At 45.2% G+C, this 22,453-nt stretch overlaps 1 protein-coding gene across 5 annotated transcripts in view; it reads left to right on the top strand.

The window, feature by feature from the left end:
* The window catches only part of FAM168A (family with sequence similarity 168 member A), a 123,753-nt gene that overhangs the window by 43,113 nt on the left and 58,187 nt on the right, over nucleotides 1–22,453 (top strand). For all 5 annotated transcript variants that reach the window (XM_030962903.1, XM_030962887.1, XM_030962895.1 and 2 more), the window contains one exon: nucleotides 21,579–21,666. In XM_030962903.1, coding sequence (XP_030818763.1) covers nucleotides 21,597–21,666 — 70 coding nt within the window. In that variant the 5' untranslated portion in view covers nucleotides 21,579–21,596. The remainder of the gene's footprint in view (nucleotides 1–21,578; nucleotides 21,667–22,453) is intronic.

The following is a 22,453-nucleotide window of genomic DNA, read 5'->3' as shown; positions in this document are numbered from 1 at the left end:
CTGGATATTCAGGGAGATGGGAACTGCCTTTAAAATGCATTTTTAGCAAAAAACTGGTTCCTAACAGCAGCACAGATCTGAAATGACAAATGTCTTTAGAGGCAAAGAGGTATTTAAGAGCTGTATTCCCTTCCCTGAACACATCCAAGTCCCTGGGGCAGTGAGTTTCCAGTGTCTGCCATGTTTAGCAGATGGGGTTTTGGGTAAGAGTGAAAGCCTTTGAGCTGCTGTGTAGTTTTTCCCTCTCAGTCAGCACATCCTTGGAGAGAAGTCCATCATGTTGGAAGCACTGGAACGGGCAGGGAAGTGGGAGCTCCCCGTCTCTTCACAGCCACAGCCTGGGTTTGGTTATTCCCAGCTCCCACAAATGTTCCCAGCTTTGTCTCTCCATTATTTGTTTTCCTTTCCCATTGAAGGAAGTGGTTCTTTGCACTATGAGAAGCATTAAATTGACTTAAATGCTTTGTTTGCCGAAGTAGCTCTTTGAAGTGGATCTTTCAAGTTTCTTATGTGATCTGGGGTTTGATGAGACACATTTTAACCCAGCAATCTCACAGTGAGGAAGGAAGGGAGGGTGGAAGGAAGAAAAGGAACCTTCTAGTTCTGCCAGTTTTGATCCTAACTCACATTTTCCACATTCCCTTTTAACACTTGACTTGTGCTGGAGCATCCAGACGTTGCAGGGTGATCCGTGGGATCAGCAGGATCTCACTGGTCAGCTTTTCCAAGCATGTCTGCAGCATTAAGTCTCAAACTGGAAAGGTAATCCCCTCAGGAGGCTTGACCTACTCTTCAAATTACTTTCTCCTGTTCTTTTGAGGCGTTGGCTTTTATTCAGATGTTTTTTTCCTCCTCATCAAGGCATCTCGTTTAATTGCTGTGACTGCCGGGCAGAAACCTCACTCTCACTCTTACAGACCTCCTTTTCTTCAGCTCCTTCTTAATAAAGTGGTTTTTGGAGCAGGGCCAGGCCTTTAGCCCAAAGTGTCTTCTGGTTTCATATCAAACAAGGGACAGCACAGCCAGATTGCTTCCCTAATCCCTCTTCCCAAAGACAAAGGTGTCAGCACTGTCTAGACATTGGTGTTCCATGTGCTCATTCAAGGCTGACGGTTCCCCCTCTCTCCTTTTCATCCCACACAATTGTCCTCAAAGCCTCCTAATCTGCCATTGCTCAGTGGGTGAAATCCCCCATACAATTTGGGATGGATGTGTCCAATTTGGGAGTAGGTGGTCTGTGCCCCTTTGGAGCAGAGTCAGTAAAACAGCATGAGTGAGTTCTTGCTGCTGTACAGACCAAGCATTTAAAATTGCCTTTTCCCCCATATTTATGCTGTATCCAGCCAGGAGATATCACACAGCAGCTGTTCTTAAACTTTTATATTTCTTTTATGGTTGTTTAATGTCTTTCTTTGGGTCAACATTTTGCAGCTTTTCCATGGGGGGGTGGGTCCTTACAATCCACAGATTTGGAGTAGGAAAAGTAACAGTTCAACTGGTTTCCTGGTCCTTTGAAATTTTCCTTCTAGTGATGGCAGGCTTTGACCTCTTCTTCCTTTGGAAGTGTTCTGCTGGGAGGTTTAGCTAATGGGACATCATTAGGATCCTGTTTAGCCTTGGATGTGTCTGGTTGTGTAATGGAGAGGTTAGGTACAAAAAAATTGGGAAAAGTGAAGACAAGCTAATAGCGGGCAAAATTCACAAATTCTTTCTGCCCTAAGTTCTTTCTCATTTTTGGAGTTCCTTACAACCCTTCTGGGGGAGGAAATTTTCCCTGGGAGCAGAGCCTGACTCCCCCAGCTGCCCCCTCCTGTCAGGACACTGTGCCTGAAAATTCCTTGGCACTTCAGTGTGCTCCTTGTGCCTGTCTGTCAGTCTTTCTGCCTGTCACAGCTGGGAACAAGGAGAATCGTTGTGTTTTGTGTGTTCTATACAGCTGAGTGTGTCATTTCAAGTTAAAAATAAGACATCTTTAATGTCAAGATTGCAAAGTTCAAAAAGCAGAACGGGGCTGGAAGTCAGTAACTGCACTTTCAGTTTGTTCTATATTTATGTGAGGCCTTATCAGCAGGATTTCTGTCCAGGATTCTCTCCCTAAAAGTCATTCATCCATGGAAGGTGTCTTGGGCTGAGGGCTGTGGCAGCTGGGGGATAATTAATTACTTGTGAGGTCACCTAAAAATGAAGTTCCTTGCTTCTTCTCTAGGCTCTTCTCTGAGTTCAGCCTGGTCTAGTGGAAGGTATCCCTGTGCATGGAAGGGGATGGGAATGAGATGGGCTTTAAGGCTCATTTCAACTCAAACCACTGTGGGATTCTATGGAAATAAGCAGCACTCTACATTTGTGGAGCTGCTGTTGCCTGTCTTTGGGTAGGTTGGGTTTGAAAGGTGTTTTTTCAGTAAAAGTGTCTGGAAACGAGCTGATTATTCATAACAAGTTACCAGTAAAGGGGTTTGCTGATTATTCATCAGAAGTTACCAGTAAAGGGGTTTGCTGTTGGTCCCAGGTACTGCTCAAGGATTATTTTGCCAGTTCATTAAAGCTTGGATAGGGATTTACAAGCTGATAGTTTTGGTTCCCCTGGTGGACTCGGGCTGCAGCCCCTAAACATTTTGCATTTAATGTTGAAATAAAGTGGGATTTTGGAATGAGAAGCCAATTCTCCTGTTAGTTTAGAAAGGATTACAGGCAGAGAGTTTGCAGGCTGGGGCCAGTAATTGGGTGTAGCTGTGCTGTATGGGAAGACCACAGCAGTTCATTCACCATTCCTGCTCCCCTCCATTTCTGCTCTTCTTGGGGTGGAACAATGACCCCAGAATGTCACAGTACACCCTCAGGCTGCCTTCCCCCGGCTGCCAGAGTGCAGGAATGGCAGCTTCCCATCCCCAGGGTGCTCCTGGCCTGCCCGAGCATCTCCCTGCAGTTCCGTTGGGAATCGTGGCTCCATTTGTCACGTGCAGCTCCAGCCTGGCTGCAGAGCCTTCCGTGGAATTCACGGCGCTCTGCCAAGGCACTGCATTGTTGTCAGAGCCCCTGAGCTGGTCAAACACATCCTGACTGCACACTGTGGCATCCCTGGCACTGCATTCCTGCATGTGGGCTCACTAACTAGCTGAGGAATTTGTTGGGTTTAGCCCTGGGGATTACAGAGTGGGTGTGGGTGTTCTAAACTGTTAATCCATATATTTTATTGTTTGAAAAATTCATTTTCCTGAGGGTTATTTGGCACTGCAAGTGCATCAGCAGGATCTCTGTAATGCAATCAGAATATCTTCTACACAAGAGGAAACGTGTGTTCTTTTTCCTCAAACAAAAGGACAACTTGCTTTACAAGGAAAAAAAATCACAACCTTAAAATAATTCCTTGGGGAAAAAGAAAGCTTTTTGTTTTATGAAGGTTTTGTGTCTGCAGGATCCCAGCTGAATGCCATGTAGGAATTAAGTGGTGCTAGTGTTGATTTAAAAAAAAAAGCCATAATTCCTTGGACATGGGAGGTTATCAGTCAAATTCTGCTTAGAGAAATTGTTGTAACGTGCTGCCTTCAACACCTCACTGAGGCACAGGGCTGGGCAATAGTGTGAGCAGAGTGGGCAGTGTAAGATCATCACTCTTCTCCTGATAATTTAACTAAATTGTCAGTTGTAGTAGGAGTATCTGTCGGTAAAATGAGAGGAGAAAACCATCCTTACACTTACATTGTCCTTGTTCTCGTCCCCCTGCTCCAGGGCTTGCTGCCAGCGCAGGGAGAGCATTGCAGGATTCCCTGTGGCTCTGCCTTCCCCTGTGTGTGTGTTTTTATAGAGTTCCTCCTCTTGTCTGCTCCTTTGATCCTGCTTTTCCCTCAGAAGGCCACACACAGAGCTGAACCTTCAGTTCTCCTCAGCATTGTCATCTTTTGTGCCATTTTCTTTATCCTTTTCCAGTCCCACCTGTGAAATAGGTGTGGTTTAAAAAAAGAAAACCCAAATGCCAGGTTTATGATCTCATTTTTGTGTTGCTCTGCTGTGGCTCCCGAATGAGGGTCAGCCTCAGAACAGACACAAATGAGTTTTACTGGCTCTTGAATGTTTTTGCAGACTGATGAATTTAAAGCAGAGCGAGTGAAAATGTGAAGATGCATCTGGAAAAGGGTGGCCCACATCTGCTCCATGGGGCCCAGCAATGGCACCAGAGGAAAGGGCAGGAACTGAAGCCCAGGAAGTTCCACCTGGACAGGAGGCAGAACTTCTGCCAGGGACACCTTCCACTGTCCCAGGCTGCTTCAATCCCTGTCCAGCCTGGCCTTGGGCACTGCCAGGGATCTGGGGACAGCCACAGCTGCTCTGGGAACCTGCCAGGGAACAATTCCCAATTCCCAATATCCAGCCCATCCCTGCCCTCTGGCAGTGGAAGCCATTCCCCCTGGTCCTGTCCCTCCATCCCTTGTCCCATGTCCCTCTCCAGCTCTCCTGGAGCTTCTTTAGGCACTGGAATTAAAAAAAAAGAAATGCAGCATTTAATGCATTTTTTTATAATTTGGCAATTTCATTTTCGCTGCGTGGATAGAAATATTACAGCATTCAATCAAGCATTTCAGAAGCTCCATTATAAGTGATTTTTGGATAGCCAAAAATTGCCTCTAGGGGATCTTTCTAAAGCATCAGCCACTGCAATAGGAGCAGGATTTATTGTTTTATTCAGCACACACACGTTACCTTGCATGTCTCAGCAGATGGTTTCACTCTCTGCACTTCTCTCAGGGCTCTCTGAATCTCCCAACTTAATTATGGCTATTATGAATAATTTAATCTCCGCAAACATTGCTTTGTCTCTTCTGTCTCTTTCCCAGTTTCCACTGCTGGTCCCTGTAAAGGCTCTGGGAGCACCTTGCTGTCACCCTTTTGGAAGTCTGAAAATCCCATGTTTAATGCAGGCTGTTTCCTATTGCTTAACTACTCCCTAATCCATAACATTCCCTTTTCCTATTGTCCTATAACTTTAATTTTTTAATAGTGTCTCACTGGGGCTTTTGTAAGCTTTTTGAGGTGGTTTCTTCCCCAGTCCTGGACTCTTTAGCCACAATTGAAGGATTTGGGCTGAGTTATTTTGCTTCCCATGCTGTGTCTGTTTATCTGAGTGAGGGCACTGCAGCATTCCAGCCACTTTGCTTCATGGGAGAGGAGACATTGGCTAATTCCATGATAATCCTTAGGACACTTGTTAAAGATAAGGACAAGTCTTGTGCTGTTACACAGTGAGAGATTTGAATGTGATAAAGGATTTTCAAACATATCATGGACAGGGCAAGCTGAGTTTCCCCTGACTTTTCAAGTAAACAATATTTGATTTTATTAACTTCAGCATATATTTGCTTTCTCTTCCCTCATGGAGTTCTCTGGAAATCCCCAATATTTCCATACTTGGAATAAACACGGAGCAGATCTGTATGTGCTATTTTTTACTTTCTAGCTTGTTTAAGGTGTTCTGTAGTTTTCTTTAAGCTCTTCTTGGTTTGGATTTTGACTCATTTGCTTCCCATGACCTTGTTTTTCACTGAGCATCCTCCTCCCTGCTCTCCTGCTCTCCCGTTTTTTGGAGGTTCTCTCACATTCCTCAAGCAGACCACAGGCAGATCTGTTGCCTTTAATTTCCCCACCTTTGGACTCTTCTTACATGAAATGAGCCATATTTTGAATCCTCCTGTGAACAGATGCAAATTTCTATGTCACCCTACTCACTTTAGAGAACACTGGCTTTTTCCCTGTCCCAAATAAGATTTTATTCTTGGCTGGGAAGAGCTGAAGAGCTGTTTGTTTGCAGAATTTCCGGATGACTGACGGCATGCTCAGCCCTCCGAGTCCTCACGGTAAACACAGCTCTTGCTATTGGAAAAACACATCAGAAATCCCAAAATAAAACAGGGAATGTACAGTATTCCCAAGTTAGGAACACCATGTGGGGCTTTTGGTGGCAGTTTGATTCTGAGATGTAGGAGAAGTGGAATCTTTCTGGTGTGTTCCAGGGAGAGCCAGAATATATTTTTTTTCCTTTTCCTACTCATCCGGAAACACTTAGGAACGAGCAATTCCACCTCTTTGTCTTGTTGATGGCTGTTTTCTCCTGGTATAAGGAAATACTTTCCACTTGTATTAGATCATTATCTCACAGGGATGTGGAGCAGATTTCCATGTGCTGTTCTTGGCTGGGAAGGGCAAAATGAGAGAAATCTGCGGGAAGTTGGGGAAAAAACCTGAGAATATGAAGTGCCTTAAGCTGCTCAACTGTGTGTTCTGACTTAGCCTGAAAATTCCTCTTTTTTGGGGTGCCTGTGGTGAGAATAACTGAGGAAGACACTGTGCCACTGATGGGGGTGCTGCTGTATTGTTGTTTTTATTTGGGGCTGGCAAAGCCTCTTGGTGCCAGTTGGATGCTGAACCCCAGGATGTTGGGATGCCTTTTGTAACTCTACCAGTGCTAAATCCCTGTGCCACAATAATTCCCAGCTCTTTCACCTGTGTTTCAGGAAGCCTTTGAAAAGGGAGTTGTCAGGACAGATGGTCTTTCTTTAATAACTAGAAATCCCTTGGAATTTCTTTGTAAATACCCTATAGGATATGCTCCTGGTATAGGTACCCAGCCAACTCTGGCCTTGGAATAGCTCAAAAGCCATAAGTAAATATGTTCTTGGAATTACATTTTAAAATTGGTTTTCATATTTAACTGGTTTTAGAGTTAAAACCTAATTATGAATATTAAATTCAGGTTAAAGAATCCAATTTTCTTCTAGTTCTGCATTAAATGAGCTGCCAGAACTCAGCTGGTGGTGACAGGTTGGGAAGGAACATTCTCTGAGGTGGGATCACTAAACTGCAGACTCCAGCCTAAAACTGTATTTTGAACATTAATTTGGATAGAATGGAGGTCCTGTCTTTCAGAAAAAAAATTGAATTTCCTCTCCCCCAGCTGGCCCTATTTGTGATGAGCCTGCAGTGGAAAAGTAGAATCCATGCTTTGGAAAAAGGGGTGTTTGCCAGATTCTCATCTGAATGCTAAAGAGCAGCTCTGGCTTTGAAATGAGCTGTGAGTTCACGGTGCCCTTCTATGGATGAGTGAATGAAGGATGGATTTGGGCAGTGCTGTCTGTTTTTCTGCTCCTTTGTGTGACGTGGCCAGTGCTGGACATAAAATCCAGCGGAAAATTCCCCCATGTGTTTTGTGTTGCTGGAAGTTCAGGTTGTGCTGCTTGATTCAGAAGGGGACATTGAAACACATGTTGGCAGCAGTTAAAAGGGACAGTGTTTACTGGTCATCCCAACTGATCTCATCCCAGGAAACATCAGCTGTTTATGCTGCTCAAAGCACTGGAGCACTTCTGGAATAGGGGAGCTCTTGCAGCTGTCCCAGACTGGCTCCTCAGTGAAGCACAAAGAAACTTCACCCTGTCCAGGGTGCCTTGGATATGATGTAGAAATCTGAGGGGCCAGGCAGAGTGAATTCCAACAAAGCCATGACAGCCACGAGCCCCTTCTCAAATTGTAGCTGATTTCTGGGCCAGAGAACTCCTAAGTGGTGCAATTGGCTGATTGAGTATGTTCTGGTCTTGTTTTGCTGCTCTGAACCAAGATCACTGTGAAGAGAATGAGAATTCATTGTGGCACCACTGGATTAATTGTACACTGGAGTTCCTGCCCTCAGAGTTGCTAAAAGTTTGTCTGGATTAGCTCAGGAGCAGTGCAACAGTCTAGTGGTCCCAAAGGCCAATATGTGGAAAAACTTTGGGATTTTGAATAAAAAATGAACAGGGAAGTAGACACACACAGCATATAAATACTTTACCCAACGTGCATCTTTTCTGCAATTATTAAATACCTTGAAAAGATCCCTTCCAACCCAAATCTGGGGATGATTCTGTGATCCTGATGGTGAGGAATGGTCAACTCTGCTGTAAATTACAAAATCTGATGGAAGCTGAATTGGTGCAATCTGATTGACCACTTAGACTCTGCTGCCTGAAAAATTTCATCCCTTTATTCCAAGGCTCCTGAAAGCAGTTACTCTGGAGCCATTTAGTTGTGACATGACCTGGCTTGTCTCAAGATGACACTTTGCAAGAAGTTAATAGAGCCATCTGTTTTCTCATACTCTGATTGCTCATTGAGCCCAGACAGCTCCATGGATCCAAGGAAAGCTGGGAGCCAGAGGGGCCAAGTGTTGAGGGGCTGTTCTGAGCCTCTCGGTGTGGGTTCAGACTCCATGGCTCAATATCCCATCCAGCCCTGCCCTCTGGCAGTGGGAGCCATTCCCTGTGTCCTGTCCCTCCATCCCTTGTCCCCAGTCCCTCTGCAGCTCTCCTGGAGCCCCTCCAGGCCCTGCAAGGGCTCTGAGTTCTCCCTGGAGCCTTCTCCTCTCCAGGTGAGCACCCTGAGCTCTCCCAGCCTGGTTCCAGCCCTGCAGCAGCTCTGTGACCTCTTCCTCTCATTTAGGGATAGCCAAATTTCTTTATTTTTCAAGGCAGATCTCTGTAATTTCCTTTGAGTTTTGCTTGAAGTTTATGGATATTTTTAATGTGGTTCCAATGCTGTGAACAAGAACTTTTGACTTGCTTAGCTGTGAATTTGCACTGATTATTGACAGAGGTGTGAAAAGGTAAGTAAATCACACTTACCCAGATAGAGTGTGGATTCTGACCAGATACTGGGAACAAATTGTTCCCTGTGAGGGTGGGCAGGCCCTGGCACAGGGTGCCCAGAGCAGCTGTGGCTGTCCCTGAATGCCTGGAATTTTTCCAGGCCAGGTTGGATGGGGTTTGGAGCAACCTGAGATAGTGGAAGGTGTCCCTGCCATGGCAGGGGTGGCACTGGATGAAGTCTAAGGCCCTCCCAACCCAAAGTCTGGGATTCTGTATCTTTCCTTGTCTTCTTGTTGTTCTAAACCTGGCAATGTGTTCGTAGCATCTTTGGGTGAAATAGCTGCTCTTGGCATGGTGCTGCTGATCCAGCCAGCCAAAAGTTATGGAAGACTGGAGCTGGAAAAATGATGCCTTGTTCTGCAAGTTCAGGGATCCACAGTGATTCATCTTCAGGCTGTTTGCAGCTGAGGGAGCAGAGCAAGACCCAGCAGTTGCTGATGGTGAGAGCAGGGGAGCTGCCAAGGCACAGGCAGTGGCATTCCCTGGATTCCCTGGCTGGAAGGCTTTCCTCAGCCTCCCTGCTGAAGAGAGAAGAAGTTTTTAGATGCTCGAAGGGCCTGTTCAGTGCATCTCTCCTGACTTCCTCTCAAGCAGACCTGGGACTTCATGTATAATGTCACCTTCAGGTCTGTAGCTTCCAGTTAAACCAGTGCTTGTGCTTCACAGAGATCCATATTCCTGATATATTGCATCGGTTTTCCTATGCAATAAAGGAGTATGGATATGGACCCAATAAATGAGTCATGGAATAATTTAGAAATCTGGACAAGTTTAATTCTGTGGAGCAGCTTTGGATTAATTTGAAACCTCTGTTTGCTGATGTCTTTGGATTGATTGGTGATGGCTCTGTCAGGAGATACACAGACCCATATGAAGTCTCCAGCTCATGTCAGGAACATGTAGGATATGTGGGATATGGACCAGCAGGTCACCTCATTAACCCAGTCACCCCAAAATCCTGGTCAGGAGGGAGCCAAACGCACCCCAGCTGCAGCACAGCTTCAGCCCTCTCCTGGGACATGGGATGTGGGCACAGACATCAGGTTACAGAGCAGGGTGAGATGTGTGATTGCCCCAAGGCTGATGCTGAGAAAGAGGCGATGTGCAGCCATAATTAACAGCCACTTAATTGAGTGATTTGCCCAGGCTGTGTAGGATACAAAGCAGGATGTGTGAACACCCAGCCAAGGGTGTTTGAGCTTTGCAGGAAATGATCCGAGGTCTCGTGGGCAGAAGCTGCTGGAGCAGCTGTGAGCCTCTTTTTTTTTGGGAATGTTGAGAGTTCCCAAACCTTTCCAGGGCTGCACATACTCACTGTTCTCATCACCCCTGGGAAAGTAAACCCCGGAGTTCCTGCTGCTCATCTGAAGCCCTACTTTGTTCTTTGAGCAAACACTGCACAGCCTTAAAAAGCCCAACAGAACAGGATGCTTTTTCTTTGCTGGTGAAAGCAAGTGTTAAGGACTGGATTACAAGATGGGAAATGGAGTTGTATTTTTATGGGGCTCTTTTGTAATTGCAGGATTATGTCTAACAAAGATCCTCTTCAGCTACACCAGTATTTCATTCCCTTTGGATGCTGGTGACCCCAGGGCTTTCCTTACCACGTTAAACTCTCTGAGATGGAGCTTTTCACTCTATATTCAAGATGGAATTTCCCTTTTCTGCTTCTTAGTATTTTGTTAACCTATTTTAGGAATGATTTATCTGGATTTATACCAAATATAGCAGCCATGACTCAGCCTCTGTTCCTGGTTTTGGACTCAGAGATGCACTTGCTGCTTTTGCATTCCCTCTGCCTCTGTAATTTCCCCCTCTAAGTTTCTAATCTGGTCCCCCTGCATTCCTCAGGGAGCTTCCTTCGATTTACATGGCTTTCCTATTGATCTCAGGATTTTCAGGATTGTCACAATATTTTATAAATGGGCAGCAGCAGAAGAATTCAGCACAGGGGATAGGACAAGGTGGAATGCTTTTAAACTGAACGAGAATGAATTTAGATTAGATCTTGGGAAGGAATTCCTGTCTGTGAGGGTGGGGAGGCCCTGGCACAGAAGCTGTGGCTGTTCCTGGATCCCTGGAAGTGTCCAAGGCCAGCCTGGATGGGGCTTGGAGCAGCCTGGGACAGTGGAAGGTGTCCCTGTCCATGGCAGGACATGGAACTGGATGGTTTTTAAGGTCCCTTCCAAACCAAAGTCTGGGATTCCATAGTGCACCATATCCAGGCTGTCAGACTGTCACAAAGCTCACAGCTGGCATTTTCATGTGCAAGTGACAGATCTGGAGCTGCAGGGCTCTTCTGCAGCTCTGGGGAGATCCTGTTCCTCCATTTGGGCACCTGTGGAGCAAAGCTCCTTGGAAGCTTCCTCCCCAGCACGGGCTGTCCTCTGCTGGAGCCGTGGTGGGGCCGTGGCCTGGCTGGAATCAGTCACCCATGGCACACATTGCCCAGGCTTGGGCTCACACAGTGGGGTGCAGAAGGCTGGAGAGGCACAGGAAGCTTGGCAGTGATTCCAGCTCCGAGTTCCAAGGTGGTTCAGGGGCTGATGAGGATTTTTTTGAGTGCCCTCTTAATTGCTGGTAATTGGCAGCGCAGCCTGAGCAGTTCTGTCTGGTGTTCAGCTCTCTGTTTGCCTGCTCTGATGTCTGCAGAAGATTTGCAGGATCAGATGGCAGCAGTGAATTGCAAATCAGGAGGATTAGCATTTGTATCAAATATGCTCCAGCAGAAGGAGATTACACATCCTGGGTCAGCAAGAGCTCAGGAGTGTAGCTATGGAGCTGCTGCTGTGGTGGGGATGGGAATTCTGCTCTGTTCCTCCCACAAGGCTGCCTTGGCAGATCATAGAATCATGGAATATCCTGAGCTGGAAAGAACCCACGAGCATCAAAATCCAACTGCTGGCCCTGCACAGACACCCCAACAATCCCACCCTGTGCATGAAAGCAGGGTTCAAACACTCCTGGAGCTCTCCCAGCCCATCCCAGTGCTCCATCTGGGTGAAGAACCCTTTGCTGATAATAATATTTAGCTTCTGCCAACATGTTGTGTCCTCCTGTGAAAATGCAGAATAAAATCCTTCCAAAATGGTGTTCCTGTCCTTCAGTATCAGACCTCCCTTTCTCTTTCCAGCCAGTGGACAGATATTTCACATCAGATAAAAGACCAGGAGTGGGGCAGGCACACATTTCATGTTTTTAGAGCTGCTTTTGGTGTTGGCTGAGCTGGACAAAGGAGGGATGTGAGAACATCAATGGCAGCTTCACCTCAGCTCATCCACACTGAGTTGGAAATACCTGTGTTCATTTAAAAACTAAAAGTGGGAGCAGAGGAAACCCGGGCTTCCCCTGCCAAGGGCTCAAACACCCACAGAACACAAGATGAGCTGCTGCCTGTGGCAAACAGGCTGCCTGAGGGGGAAATGAAAAGTGCCACCCTAAAAGCCTTTGTAATTACATTTCCATAGCCCTCAGCCACACTGGGAGGACAAATCTGGCACTGTTGTGCTGATACTGAAATCTGGGCACAGCTGGGTTTTAATTTCCAGAGAAAACAGAGGGATGTGAAGTGCATCTTCCTCTCCTTGTTTTGTGTACCTTCCATCTTCCTCTGGCATTGCACTAGGGGTGTTCTGCACGTTGAGGGATGCTGGTGGGATGGCACAGCCCCACTAATGCCAGTGAGGGACCCCTGTGCCCTGGGAAATTTGTGTGGAAATACTTTATGGAGTGTCATTCACTGTACTCTGATTCTAAATGCAGGCACCATTGTGTTTAAATTCACATAGGTAAAGAAATGAAAATATAAAATATATATTACAAAAGTGATTAAAGGCATATTGTTAATTGAAAAGGAATAACCAGATCATTCTATAGTTATTGAAAGAAGTCAATTTGGGAAAAGCATAGAGGGAGAGGGGGGACCTTGGGAAGTGCCTTGCTGTGTAACATTTGTTCTTTCTGAAGTGTGTATTCCCAGGCTCTCCAGATCGTAGAGGTCGTGGCTACTCTCATAATTTGCCCTCCTTTTCTTTCCCTCAAGGACATTTTTTTCACTCCTGTTGCCTGGCAATTCCTGTGAAGATTGCCCAGGCTCTGCCCTGTGCTTTCCCTGTGTTCCCTGTGCTGGTCACATTGTCCGGTATCTTAGAACTGCACTTCCAGAGGATGCACATCCAGTCTGGTTTCTCTCCTACCCACAGTGTGTGCTGCCTCCTGGGCTGCTTATTATATATTTAAGTCCTTCTAGATCCCCTGTTAGTTCTTCCTTGCTGTTGGAATCATCTCTTAAAGCTGAATTAATCATTGAACAGAAACCAGGAACTCAGTTGCTGTTGTTTATTAAGGAAATGAAAAACATGCCACCAGTATTTCACAAAACGTCTTCTGGGAATACTGAGTTTATTTTCCAGGCATGGCAAAAAAAAAACTTGTGAATTCATTAAAAAATAGAGAGAATCTTACCAAAATTAGTCCCTTACCAGACTGGGGGTTTTATCACAGTTATTATCAATTTAGGCATTGTCAGAGGACAGAGAAATCTGGAGAAAGGAAATCTGTCTCTTGAGTAGGTGATGTGCACCTGTTGTATGATTGATAGAATTCATTTAAGATGAAAATTGAATTGTTAGGGAGAAATGATGGCAGAAAAAAGCCTTATTATGTGCAGAGATGAGGCTTATCAGCATGAAAAGAAATGTGTCACAAATTGGTTGCAAATCAAAGGCCCGATTTTTTTCCTTCTTTTTCAAAAAGGCACAAATAAGGGTGTGCACTGTAAATCTTGGAATTGCTGTGTAATGTGTGCTGGGATCTTTTGTGCAATATAAAAAGGCTTTTTCTCTGTAGAGTTTGTAATATGAAGCTGTGAGGCTACAGACAGCTCTGTGTGCTTAAACCAGGTGGGTTTATTCTGGCTACACCTGAGTGTGTCGTAAAACCAACACTGAATTCTAAGAATAATTAAATTATCAGTCATAGGTACAGATGTGGAATTGTTAAACTTGGAAACAGCCTCTGAGGACATTGAGTCCAAATGTTCCCCTGGCACCAAGAGAGCTGGACAAGGGATGGAGGGACAGGACACACAGGGAATGGCTCCCACTGCCAGAGGGCAGGGTTAGGTGGGATATTGGGAATTAGGAATTGTTCCCTGTGAGGGAAGTGAGACCCTGGCACAGGGTGCCCAGAGCAGCTCTGGCTGCCCCTGGATCCCTGGAAGTGTCCAAGGCCAGGTTAGACAGGGCTTGGAGCAGCCTGGGACAGTGGGAGGTGTCCCTGCCCATGGAATTGGTAGAACTGGAGGATTTTCAAGGTGGCTCCCGACCCAAACCATTCTGTCATTTTGTGATTGTTTAACCTACACAGATGCTGAAGCCCTGGTTTTTCAAATGGCTCCTCAGCTCCTTGACCTTGCAGCCAGGAGGGATTAGTCTGAGATGAGTACAGATGTTCATGTGGGAAGGCAGATATTTGCTTGGCTGCTTCACACTAATCTTTTCCTTTTAAATATTTCCAAGACACTTCCAGGACTTTTTGAACATTTTTTTTCTCTCAGCACTCACTACTATTTTAAGGAAGAAGGGAATGGCTGATCTGTAATTTCTGCCATGCCATTCATTCCCCAAACCCGTTTCATCCCCCTGATGGGAAACAAGGAAGCAAAGCTGGGTTTTCCAGCCATCACAGGCCAGGGATTTACTAGTTCTTTTTTTTTTTTCCTGATATGAACTTCAATCTGTGAGCTCCTTCAAACTTCTCTTCCCACTCTTTAGTTCGGGAAGGTATGTCCAGAAATCTGTGAAAAGTGTTAATTGTTGACTTGCTGTGGCCTTTCAGCCCTTTCCTTTGTGCTGCTGCAACAGCATTCCTGGTTTTGGCCTCCTGGGCTGGGTGTATTCACTGGAAACCTGCACGAATGTTTAGGTGAATAAAAGCACTTCCAAATCTTCTGTGATGGCAGGCTGGAAAATTCTTGGCTTTTCCAGTGGTTGTGAAATATGGATATGCTAATTGAGTGCATATTGCATGTGTTAGGGATCATGCTGTACATGCACTGATTATTGGCCGCTGTCCCTCATACAGTGTCTGCCACTAACCTCTGGTAATTCCTGTATGGAATGTTCGACCTGTGTTTGAGGCCTGGGACAGCTTCACAGACATCTGTAGCTTTCATTTAAAGGTTTCCATTGTGGTCATCTGTGTAAGCTTGCTTTCTGTTGTGCTGGTTATGTGTTGTTCTGCTGTGCTCTGCCTATGATTGTTATGATTTTCTTAATTTCTTAATTTGAGTTCTGTTTGTTCATCACTGGGCAGCTTTCTCCCAAAACGTCACCAACTCCTTTTGCTTATTTTTCAAGTGGTACTGATTTGCCCTGTGTATTTCCTAGGTTTTGGTGGGGCACATCAAGCCCAGCATAAATCTGGAGTCTGTTTTACTCCTTCCATGTCTCTTGCTTTCCAAATGGAGTGAGGGAATGCCACTGTCTGCCTGTCCTATGGATGGGAAAGACTTTCAGGCTCCTGGGCTTGTTAACACAGAGCCTCTTGCCAACACAAAATTACAAAAAGACGATGATAAACAAACTTCTTGCCAAAGCTCCCTTCCTGCTGACAGATTTAGCCTGGGCCCTCCTTCATCTTCCCTGGTACTGCTTTGTTTCAGAACCAAGATTCCAAAATATTTAAGGAAGAAGGGACTATTAGGGAGGATTGATCCCCTCTGTTTGCGCTGTTCATCCTCCCGTTTCCCAGTCTCTAAGTCCATCTGGGTCCATCCATCAACATGAGCAGAGGAAGAGAAGAGGACAGGGAGAGATTTGCTGTGCTGCCTGATAGGAAAGTGGGGCTGGAGCTGCTCCTCCATCCTGCCTTGGGTTTCCAGTCTTGACCAGAGAAGAAATCCCAGAAGTGACCAGAAGACAGGACCTGGGTGAAGATTGTTAGAGAGCAATGAGGAACAACCGTGGCTGGAAGTGACAAATTACAGCCAAAACCTGCAGCACAGTAGATTTGACCAAATAAAGCCCAGGGAAGCCTGACACATCTGTTATTAAAAGGATATCTCTGCCCTCATCTGATTTGAATTCCAGGAATATTGTATTGCTGATGTGCCAGCTTGGTACAGTGTGATTGACTCCCAGACAAATGTAGATGTTTATCCTGTTGTGATCCATGGGAAGGGGTCATGTTTTCAATATTTGGGATATGGCTTCAAAGGGATTCTCCCATCCTGGGGGGAGTAATTATAAAAACGGAGGGAGGGTAACTAGTGGTAGTGGTTGGAAATTTTGGAGCAAAACATAACTTAAAGCTTGTCTGTGAGGATAATGTGATGGAAAATGGGTATTACACCTGAATCCTGGTTCTGCTAGTATGGTCTGGTTTACCCTAGAATCATGGAATCATTTAGGTTGGAAAAGCCCTCTGAGACCATTGAGTCCAACTGTGAACCCAGGCCAAGGAACAGCACAGGGAAGTGTTCCCTGAACACTTCCAGGGATGGTTATTCCACCTATTCCAATGCTCCCAGTGAGCCCACCCTTGAACCCGTTGCGCTCCCGCATCTTCTCTGCATCTGTAAAACAAAGCCAAAGAGGTGATCAATCATTTCATCTTTTTAAAGAGCTTGGAAGGGGGGAAGATTGTATTTATTAGTGTCAGAAATTGTCTTTTTGTGGATTTTACTCTTGTGCCTGGTTGTTCTGTCTGACTCCTGCAGTGCAGCTTCTCTAAGGAGAGGGAGCAGTGGTTGGCTGGGAGAAAGGTCTGAAGCAGATCAAGAAGGCTCAAAAAAGAAAGATAACTAAGAATATTTTATTTTGTTTTTTGCAGTGCCTGGGTGATGTTGTGGGATGGATGTTTATAATCCAGGCTTTTCCTGGTGGCCAACACAAATCTCCCAAGGCAGTGCTTGTGGAAAGGAAGGAGCAGAGAGATGTCTTCAAGCTGTGTGTTCCAAGAGGCCTTTTCAGCAGAACATAATGAAGTAGGGTAGGGAAGACAAAAGGATGGAGATAAGCAGCTGGAGGAGGCTGTGGCTCAGTTGGGGAATACCAAGTACAAGATTACAGCAGGGTTCATCTCCAAAGGGAAAGTCAGCAAGGCCTCAAGTTAGAGAAATTAATAGGAATATATCAAGGAAATCGTTTGAGAACTGCTGAGAGTGGTTTGGGACTCACTGGGGCAGATATGTTAGATCTTTTAAAAAATACATGTATTTATTGGTTACCTGCTGGTGAAACCCATCAGACTTGCAGATAAAAGGCTGGGAATTTGCAGCACAGAATTCATCTGCATTTAGACATTTTCTTCTCTGGAAACAAGCTAATATAACCCCAGCTGTGCCAGAATCTTTTGGTTTTTCTCATTCTGAAATTTCTTGTGGGGGAGCTGGTTCAAGGCTAGGTTGATTGGGGCTTGGAATAACCTGGTCTGGTGGAAGGTGTCCCTGCCTATGGCAGGGGCTTGGAACTGGATGAGCTTTAAGGTCCTTCCAATCCAAACCAGTCTGTGAGTGTATGATTCAATCATTTCTCATTTGTTTAGGCTCAGAGGGGTGTTTGTGTAAGCTCTGCCTAATTCAAATAGGCAAACACAGTGTGCAGGTATTTTGCCATCACGTTCAGGTTCACCTGTGCAACAAGTGATTCCATCTTCCTAGTCCTTTTCAGGGAGGACAGGGATTTCCTTGACAATATTTCAATATGCAGTCTATAATATGAAATTGAATTAATAACTGAATTATCATTTTTTGATCCTCTGGCTTTTAAGCAGATCGTAAACTTCAGCAAATGAAAGGTCGCGATTTTTCCTGCCTCAGCATTTATTTTTTGGCCAGTCTGAAGTCAGCAAATTCCAAAGTAAAGAGCTGCTTTGTGCTTATAAATTATCCATTTAATTTTTCATACAATGAAGACAAAAGGGCTTGTTGCTGTTAGAGATGTCAGTAATTTACTGATCATTTAGTTCTTCATCTCAGAGGAAACAGCAGGTGATGAGAATGTGGCTCCCTGGGGTTTTGTCTCCCAGGACACTCTCCTGAGTTCTCCTCAATGAAGATCTGAGTGCTCCTGTCCTGTTTTAGAGGTGGATCTAATGGAAGATGCTGTAGGACTGTAAATTTTTGAGAGCTGGGGGCATTCACCTGGAGAGGAGAAGGCAACCGGGGATAGTGGGAGGTGTCCCTGCCCATGGCAGGGTTTGGAGCTGGATGATCTTTAATGTCTTTCCCACCCAAACCAGTCTGGGTTTCCATATATATATATATATGTATATAAAATATATAAAACCCTATTACATTTCTATAACAGGTTCAATATTTTGTTTCCCACGTGAGGTGTTCAATCAACTCTTAAGTTAAGGTGTCACTAAAAAAAGAATAAATTTAAGAAGAAGCTGCTCATTGTGGTAATGAATCTCCGAGCTTGTGCCCACTGTCCCAGACTTTTTTGGGGAAAGGTGGGATATACCCTTGTAACTTGCCTAAATTAACCTTTAACAGATGAATTGGAAGGTAATTTAATTACTGTTTGGTGGATCCCAAGTGAGGGTCAAGCTTCAAATGACTTAAGGGAAAAATTGTCAGAAAATTAGTGGAATTTGCATGGAGTGTAAGGTCAGGAGGCCTTTTCATGTTCAAGGAGACTTTGGCTGAATATTATTAGCATGCAATTTGTATAAAATTCATTTAAAGAGGTGATGTGCAGGTCAAGGAAGAAAAGTATCTCTTTTCTTTGTTCATACTCTCTCATGTTGGTTCTGTGCCACCTGATGTGAAATAAATTACTTTTGGCACATAGAGAAAATAGTACCCTCTCTCCAGAGTGTAAGGAGTGGGGCTCTCAAAAGGCATTGCATCCCAGTGGCACAAAAAACAAGGCAATGGGAGTTTAAAGGGAAAATCACCTTGACACAAGAGATGACTTGAAAGAAAATGGAAAAATGTCTGTTGTTCAGAACAGCTCCCTTTTCCATTGTTTACTCTTTTCTTTTCAATTCAGAGCTGCTATTTAATTTTTGGAGAGCCTGAAAGATCAACCTGTCCATGTCACTGTTTTAAAAACCCTGCAAAATATATTTATTTCTCTGTAAAGATTTCATTCCTTTGTTCTGAAAAGATAATGATAATAACTTCGTTAACTTCCTGGATTTTCCACGCCTGCTTTATTCTTTTAGCTTTTATATTGGGCCAGAGGTTGGACTTGATGATCTTGGAGATCTTTTCCAACCACAATGATAGGGGTTGCAAAACCTCCTGTGGAGATGGAGGGATCTGGGCACCAAGGCACCAAGTAAACCAGTGATGGAGGAAAACAGAGGAATGAGATGTTCCTGGTGTCCTGTGTCTGTAGGAGTTTGGAGATGTGGTGATTCCTGATTCCCAGAGGTGGAGGACACACTCATGGAATCACAGAGTCATTAAGGTTGGGAAAGCCCTACAAGATCAGAAAAGCCCTCCAAGGCTAGAAAAGCCCTCCAAGGTTGGGAAAGCCCCCCAAGGCTGGAAAAGCCCCCCTAGGCTGGAAAAGCCCTCCAAGTTTGGAAAAGCCCTCCAAGTTCATGGAGTCCAACCATTCCCCAGCTCTGCCCAAGCCACAGTGACCCATTCCTGCCCTCCCTTGTGGCTCTGTTTGCCCTCCCTGGTGTGATGGGAGCCTGTCCTGCACTTTCACAGGAAGGATAAAATAGATGAAAAGGTAACCAGGTTACAGGCACAAAATATCCCAGCACTGTTTGCTAGCAGCTTATTCCCATGGCATTCCTGCTGGAGTTACTCCTTGCTGGAGTCTCTCAGAGCAACTGAGCGTGGCTGTCTCAGGGATTAGGGAGCACTGGAAGCTCCTGTAATAGAGCAGCACTGGTGTTTGTCTGTTTATAATTAATTTTTAGTAGTCTTTTTCTTGGGCATTCATGGCCACAAGCGAACTCTGCAGGTTCTGGCGGCGCAGAAGGTTTAATTTTGCTAATCCTGTTTTATTCCCATTTCAGTGTAGCTGTTTCAATGCCACAACATGGTGCCTGCAATGAATTTCAAATGTATTTTCGGATAGCATTGTCTTGCAGAATGGGAGAGAAAATCATCCCTCCCAAATGCTGTTTGCAGGGGCTCTTTCCTGCTGTCTGGAAATCCCACCCTGCATACAAAGCAGGGAGGAAGCACAAACCTCTTCCTCACAAGCTCTCAAGCCCCCACCACGATTACAACCTTTTTATCTGGGATAAAAAGCATTTTCTTTCATCCTTCTCAATAAGAGTGTTTTGCTTTTACCATTTGGTACAACACCTAATGCAAGCCACACATACTCTGTCATTGTTTTCCCCTGAATTATGATTTTTTTTAAATACTCTTCACATGCACAAGAGTACAAATGAAATGGTGCTGGCTTTGAAAAGGCACTTTAGAAAAGCAGCCGTGATTCCAGCCCTGCCTGGGAGCAGGTCCAGCTGTCACTGGGTGGTTTCTGGGGAGGAACAATGGAAAGGTGAAGAGTTACCCTCCTAAATTTTATTCCATAAAATTACAGAATGGCTTGGGTTGGAAGGGACCTTAAAGCTCATCCAGTCCCATGGGCAGGAACAGCTTCCACTAGATCAGATGCTCCAAGCCCCATCCAGCCTGGCTTTGTGCAGTTCAGGGATGGAGCAGCCACACTTCTCTGAGCAGCCTGGTTTTATGCTGATTTTATTAAAGATCTTCTTAATGCTCTTAATGCTGTGTGTTAGTGAAGCCACTGATGGAATTCTGAGTCTCCCTGTCTCTTCCCACTTGCTTATAACCCTGATTTCCTTTCCTTTGAGAATGGCTCCTTCAGTGCTAACTTGGGGGTGGAGGGACAGCTAATTAATTAAGCACTAATTGTTGTCAAGTCAATCGGTGCTAACACGTAACGTTTGACTTGTTTACTCTCCCGAGGTAAAGTGAAAGGAGTTAATGATGTAACAAATTGTGTCCCCTATCATGAGGGACTTGTTTGGAGAGAATGGTGTTATTTATGAACTGTAAAATAACACATTTTAACAAAACCCCCAGATTTTGAAGCAAGATGGGTTTGGTTCTGGTGTGAAATTACCGCTAGATAGCTGCGGAGACAAATGCGTCGCCTAATAAAGCTTAATGACTGATTTTCCCATTAATCAGAACTGAGAATGTGCTTCATTAAGATAATTAACTGAGCCAGTTGCTTAACTGACAGTTAGGAGACACAAATTCCCAAGTCACTTGCTTTCCTCCTAATAAAACCCACAAGAAGCTGACCCTGCTGTGCGGTTTTTATCGGCGAGGGGAGCACGAGGGCTGCCGAAATCTCCTCGCTCAGGGAAGCTCCGTGACGGAGTCTCCCTGTGGGACACGGGTGGGACCAGGGGGTGGCCCTGCCCAGCCCCACACAGGAGCCAAGCCTTGGCCTCCAGGTTTTCACAGTCAGCTCACGCTGAAAGCTCACCAAGACTTGCCCTTCTCCATCTCGCCAGCGGCAAATGATCTTTCATCTGCTGCTCTCTGAAAGGTCAGGTCTTCGGTGCGGTTGGTTTTATCACCCAAGAACTGCTCGCTCTTCCAAGGGGGACAATTCCTTGCCTGACTTTGTGGCTCCTCCTCTTTGTTCATCTCAAGCTGGAAGTGGGGTCATGAGTCCTGAGCCCAGGGATATGGAGGATGAATCTACTCCGGGTGCATTGGTAGGCAGAATATGCAGTGCCGGAGAAGTTGTGGGAATTAGCGGAGAGATCCAAAACTTGAATTATTAAATATGCTATCTGGTTGGAACGTCTGGTTGTAAATCCCTTCCTTCACAGCTGTCTGTGTCTGGAATTCTAACAGGGTGATGCTATCAGGGCTCTGCACACAGACAGCGACTCGGGAGCCAACCTAAGGCAACCGTCTCAACTCTGCTTTTCTTTTGTCCTCAGAGTTCCCGGTCTTCCAGCATGAATCCTGTTTACAGCCCCGTCCAACCTGGGGCTCCCTATGGAAACCCGAAGAACATGGCCTATACAGGTAGGACAGGGGTTGGGGACTTTCCTGGATCTCTGTGTGTGGTGGTGGCTGATCCCTTAATGAGGGAGAAAGATTTCCCATCAGGGAGCCGGATGGGAACGTGACTCGCAGGAAAAGCCCTTCAGCAAAGCCAGCGCAGCGAGGGTGGTGAGAAGAGTTGGAGCTGAATTCATGCAAAGAGGATACCCTGGAAATCCTAAGGAAAAGGATCCAAAGGGCTTTTTCCTTTAGATTAACAACCATGCAAGCAGGTGCTGGGACAGTCCAGCAGGAGGGCTTTCCTGAACCACTGGGGTGCACGTGCTGGAATAATCCAGCTGTGGAAAAGAGGATCCCACAGCCAAGATCCCCTTTTTTGGAGAACATCCAGGTATTTTGATAGGTGGTGACTTAAGCTACAGTATTGACTGATTTTTTTATTTCAAGTTATGCTTTGGTTGAGTTAATCCTATGTGGAAGAGCAAGTCTGTTTTCTGTTTGAAACCTTCTTTAGGACTGAGTTGTCTAAAAATGTCATCCTTAGTACTTGATAAAGATGTTTACCATAATTATGTAACTAGTGGGGATCTAAAGTGTACTGATATGGAAAGAATTCATTTGGGACAGAAATGGTGCTTTGGAAAAAGAAAATCCCAGTTCAGGTGTATCTGGTTTTCCCTGTGGATTATGTTCACCTTGACTTGCTTTGATCTTGTCACCCCCTTACAAAATCAGCCCTGGAAAACTCCTTTTTATGCCATTTTGGGGAATGTAATCAGCTTTTGGGTGTCATGTTGTGTTAGGGCTT

The sequence above is a fragment of the Camarhynchus parvulus genome, chromosome 1, assembly GCF_901933205.1.
Source record: "Camarhynchus parvulus chromosome 1, STF_HiC, whole genome shotgun sequence".
Classification (NCBI taxonomy): domain Eukaryota; kingdom Metazoa; phylum Chordata; class Aves; order Passeriformes; family Thraupidae; genus Camarhynchus; species Camarhynchus parvulus.
This window is presented reverse-complemented; position numbering and strand designations above follow the sequence as displayed.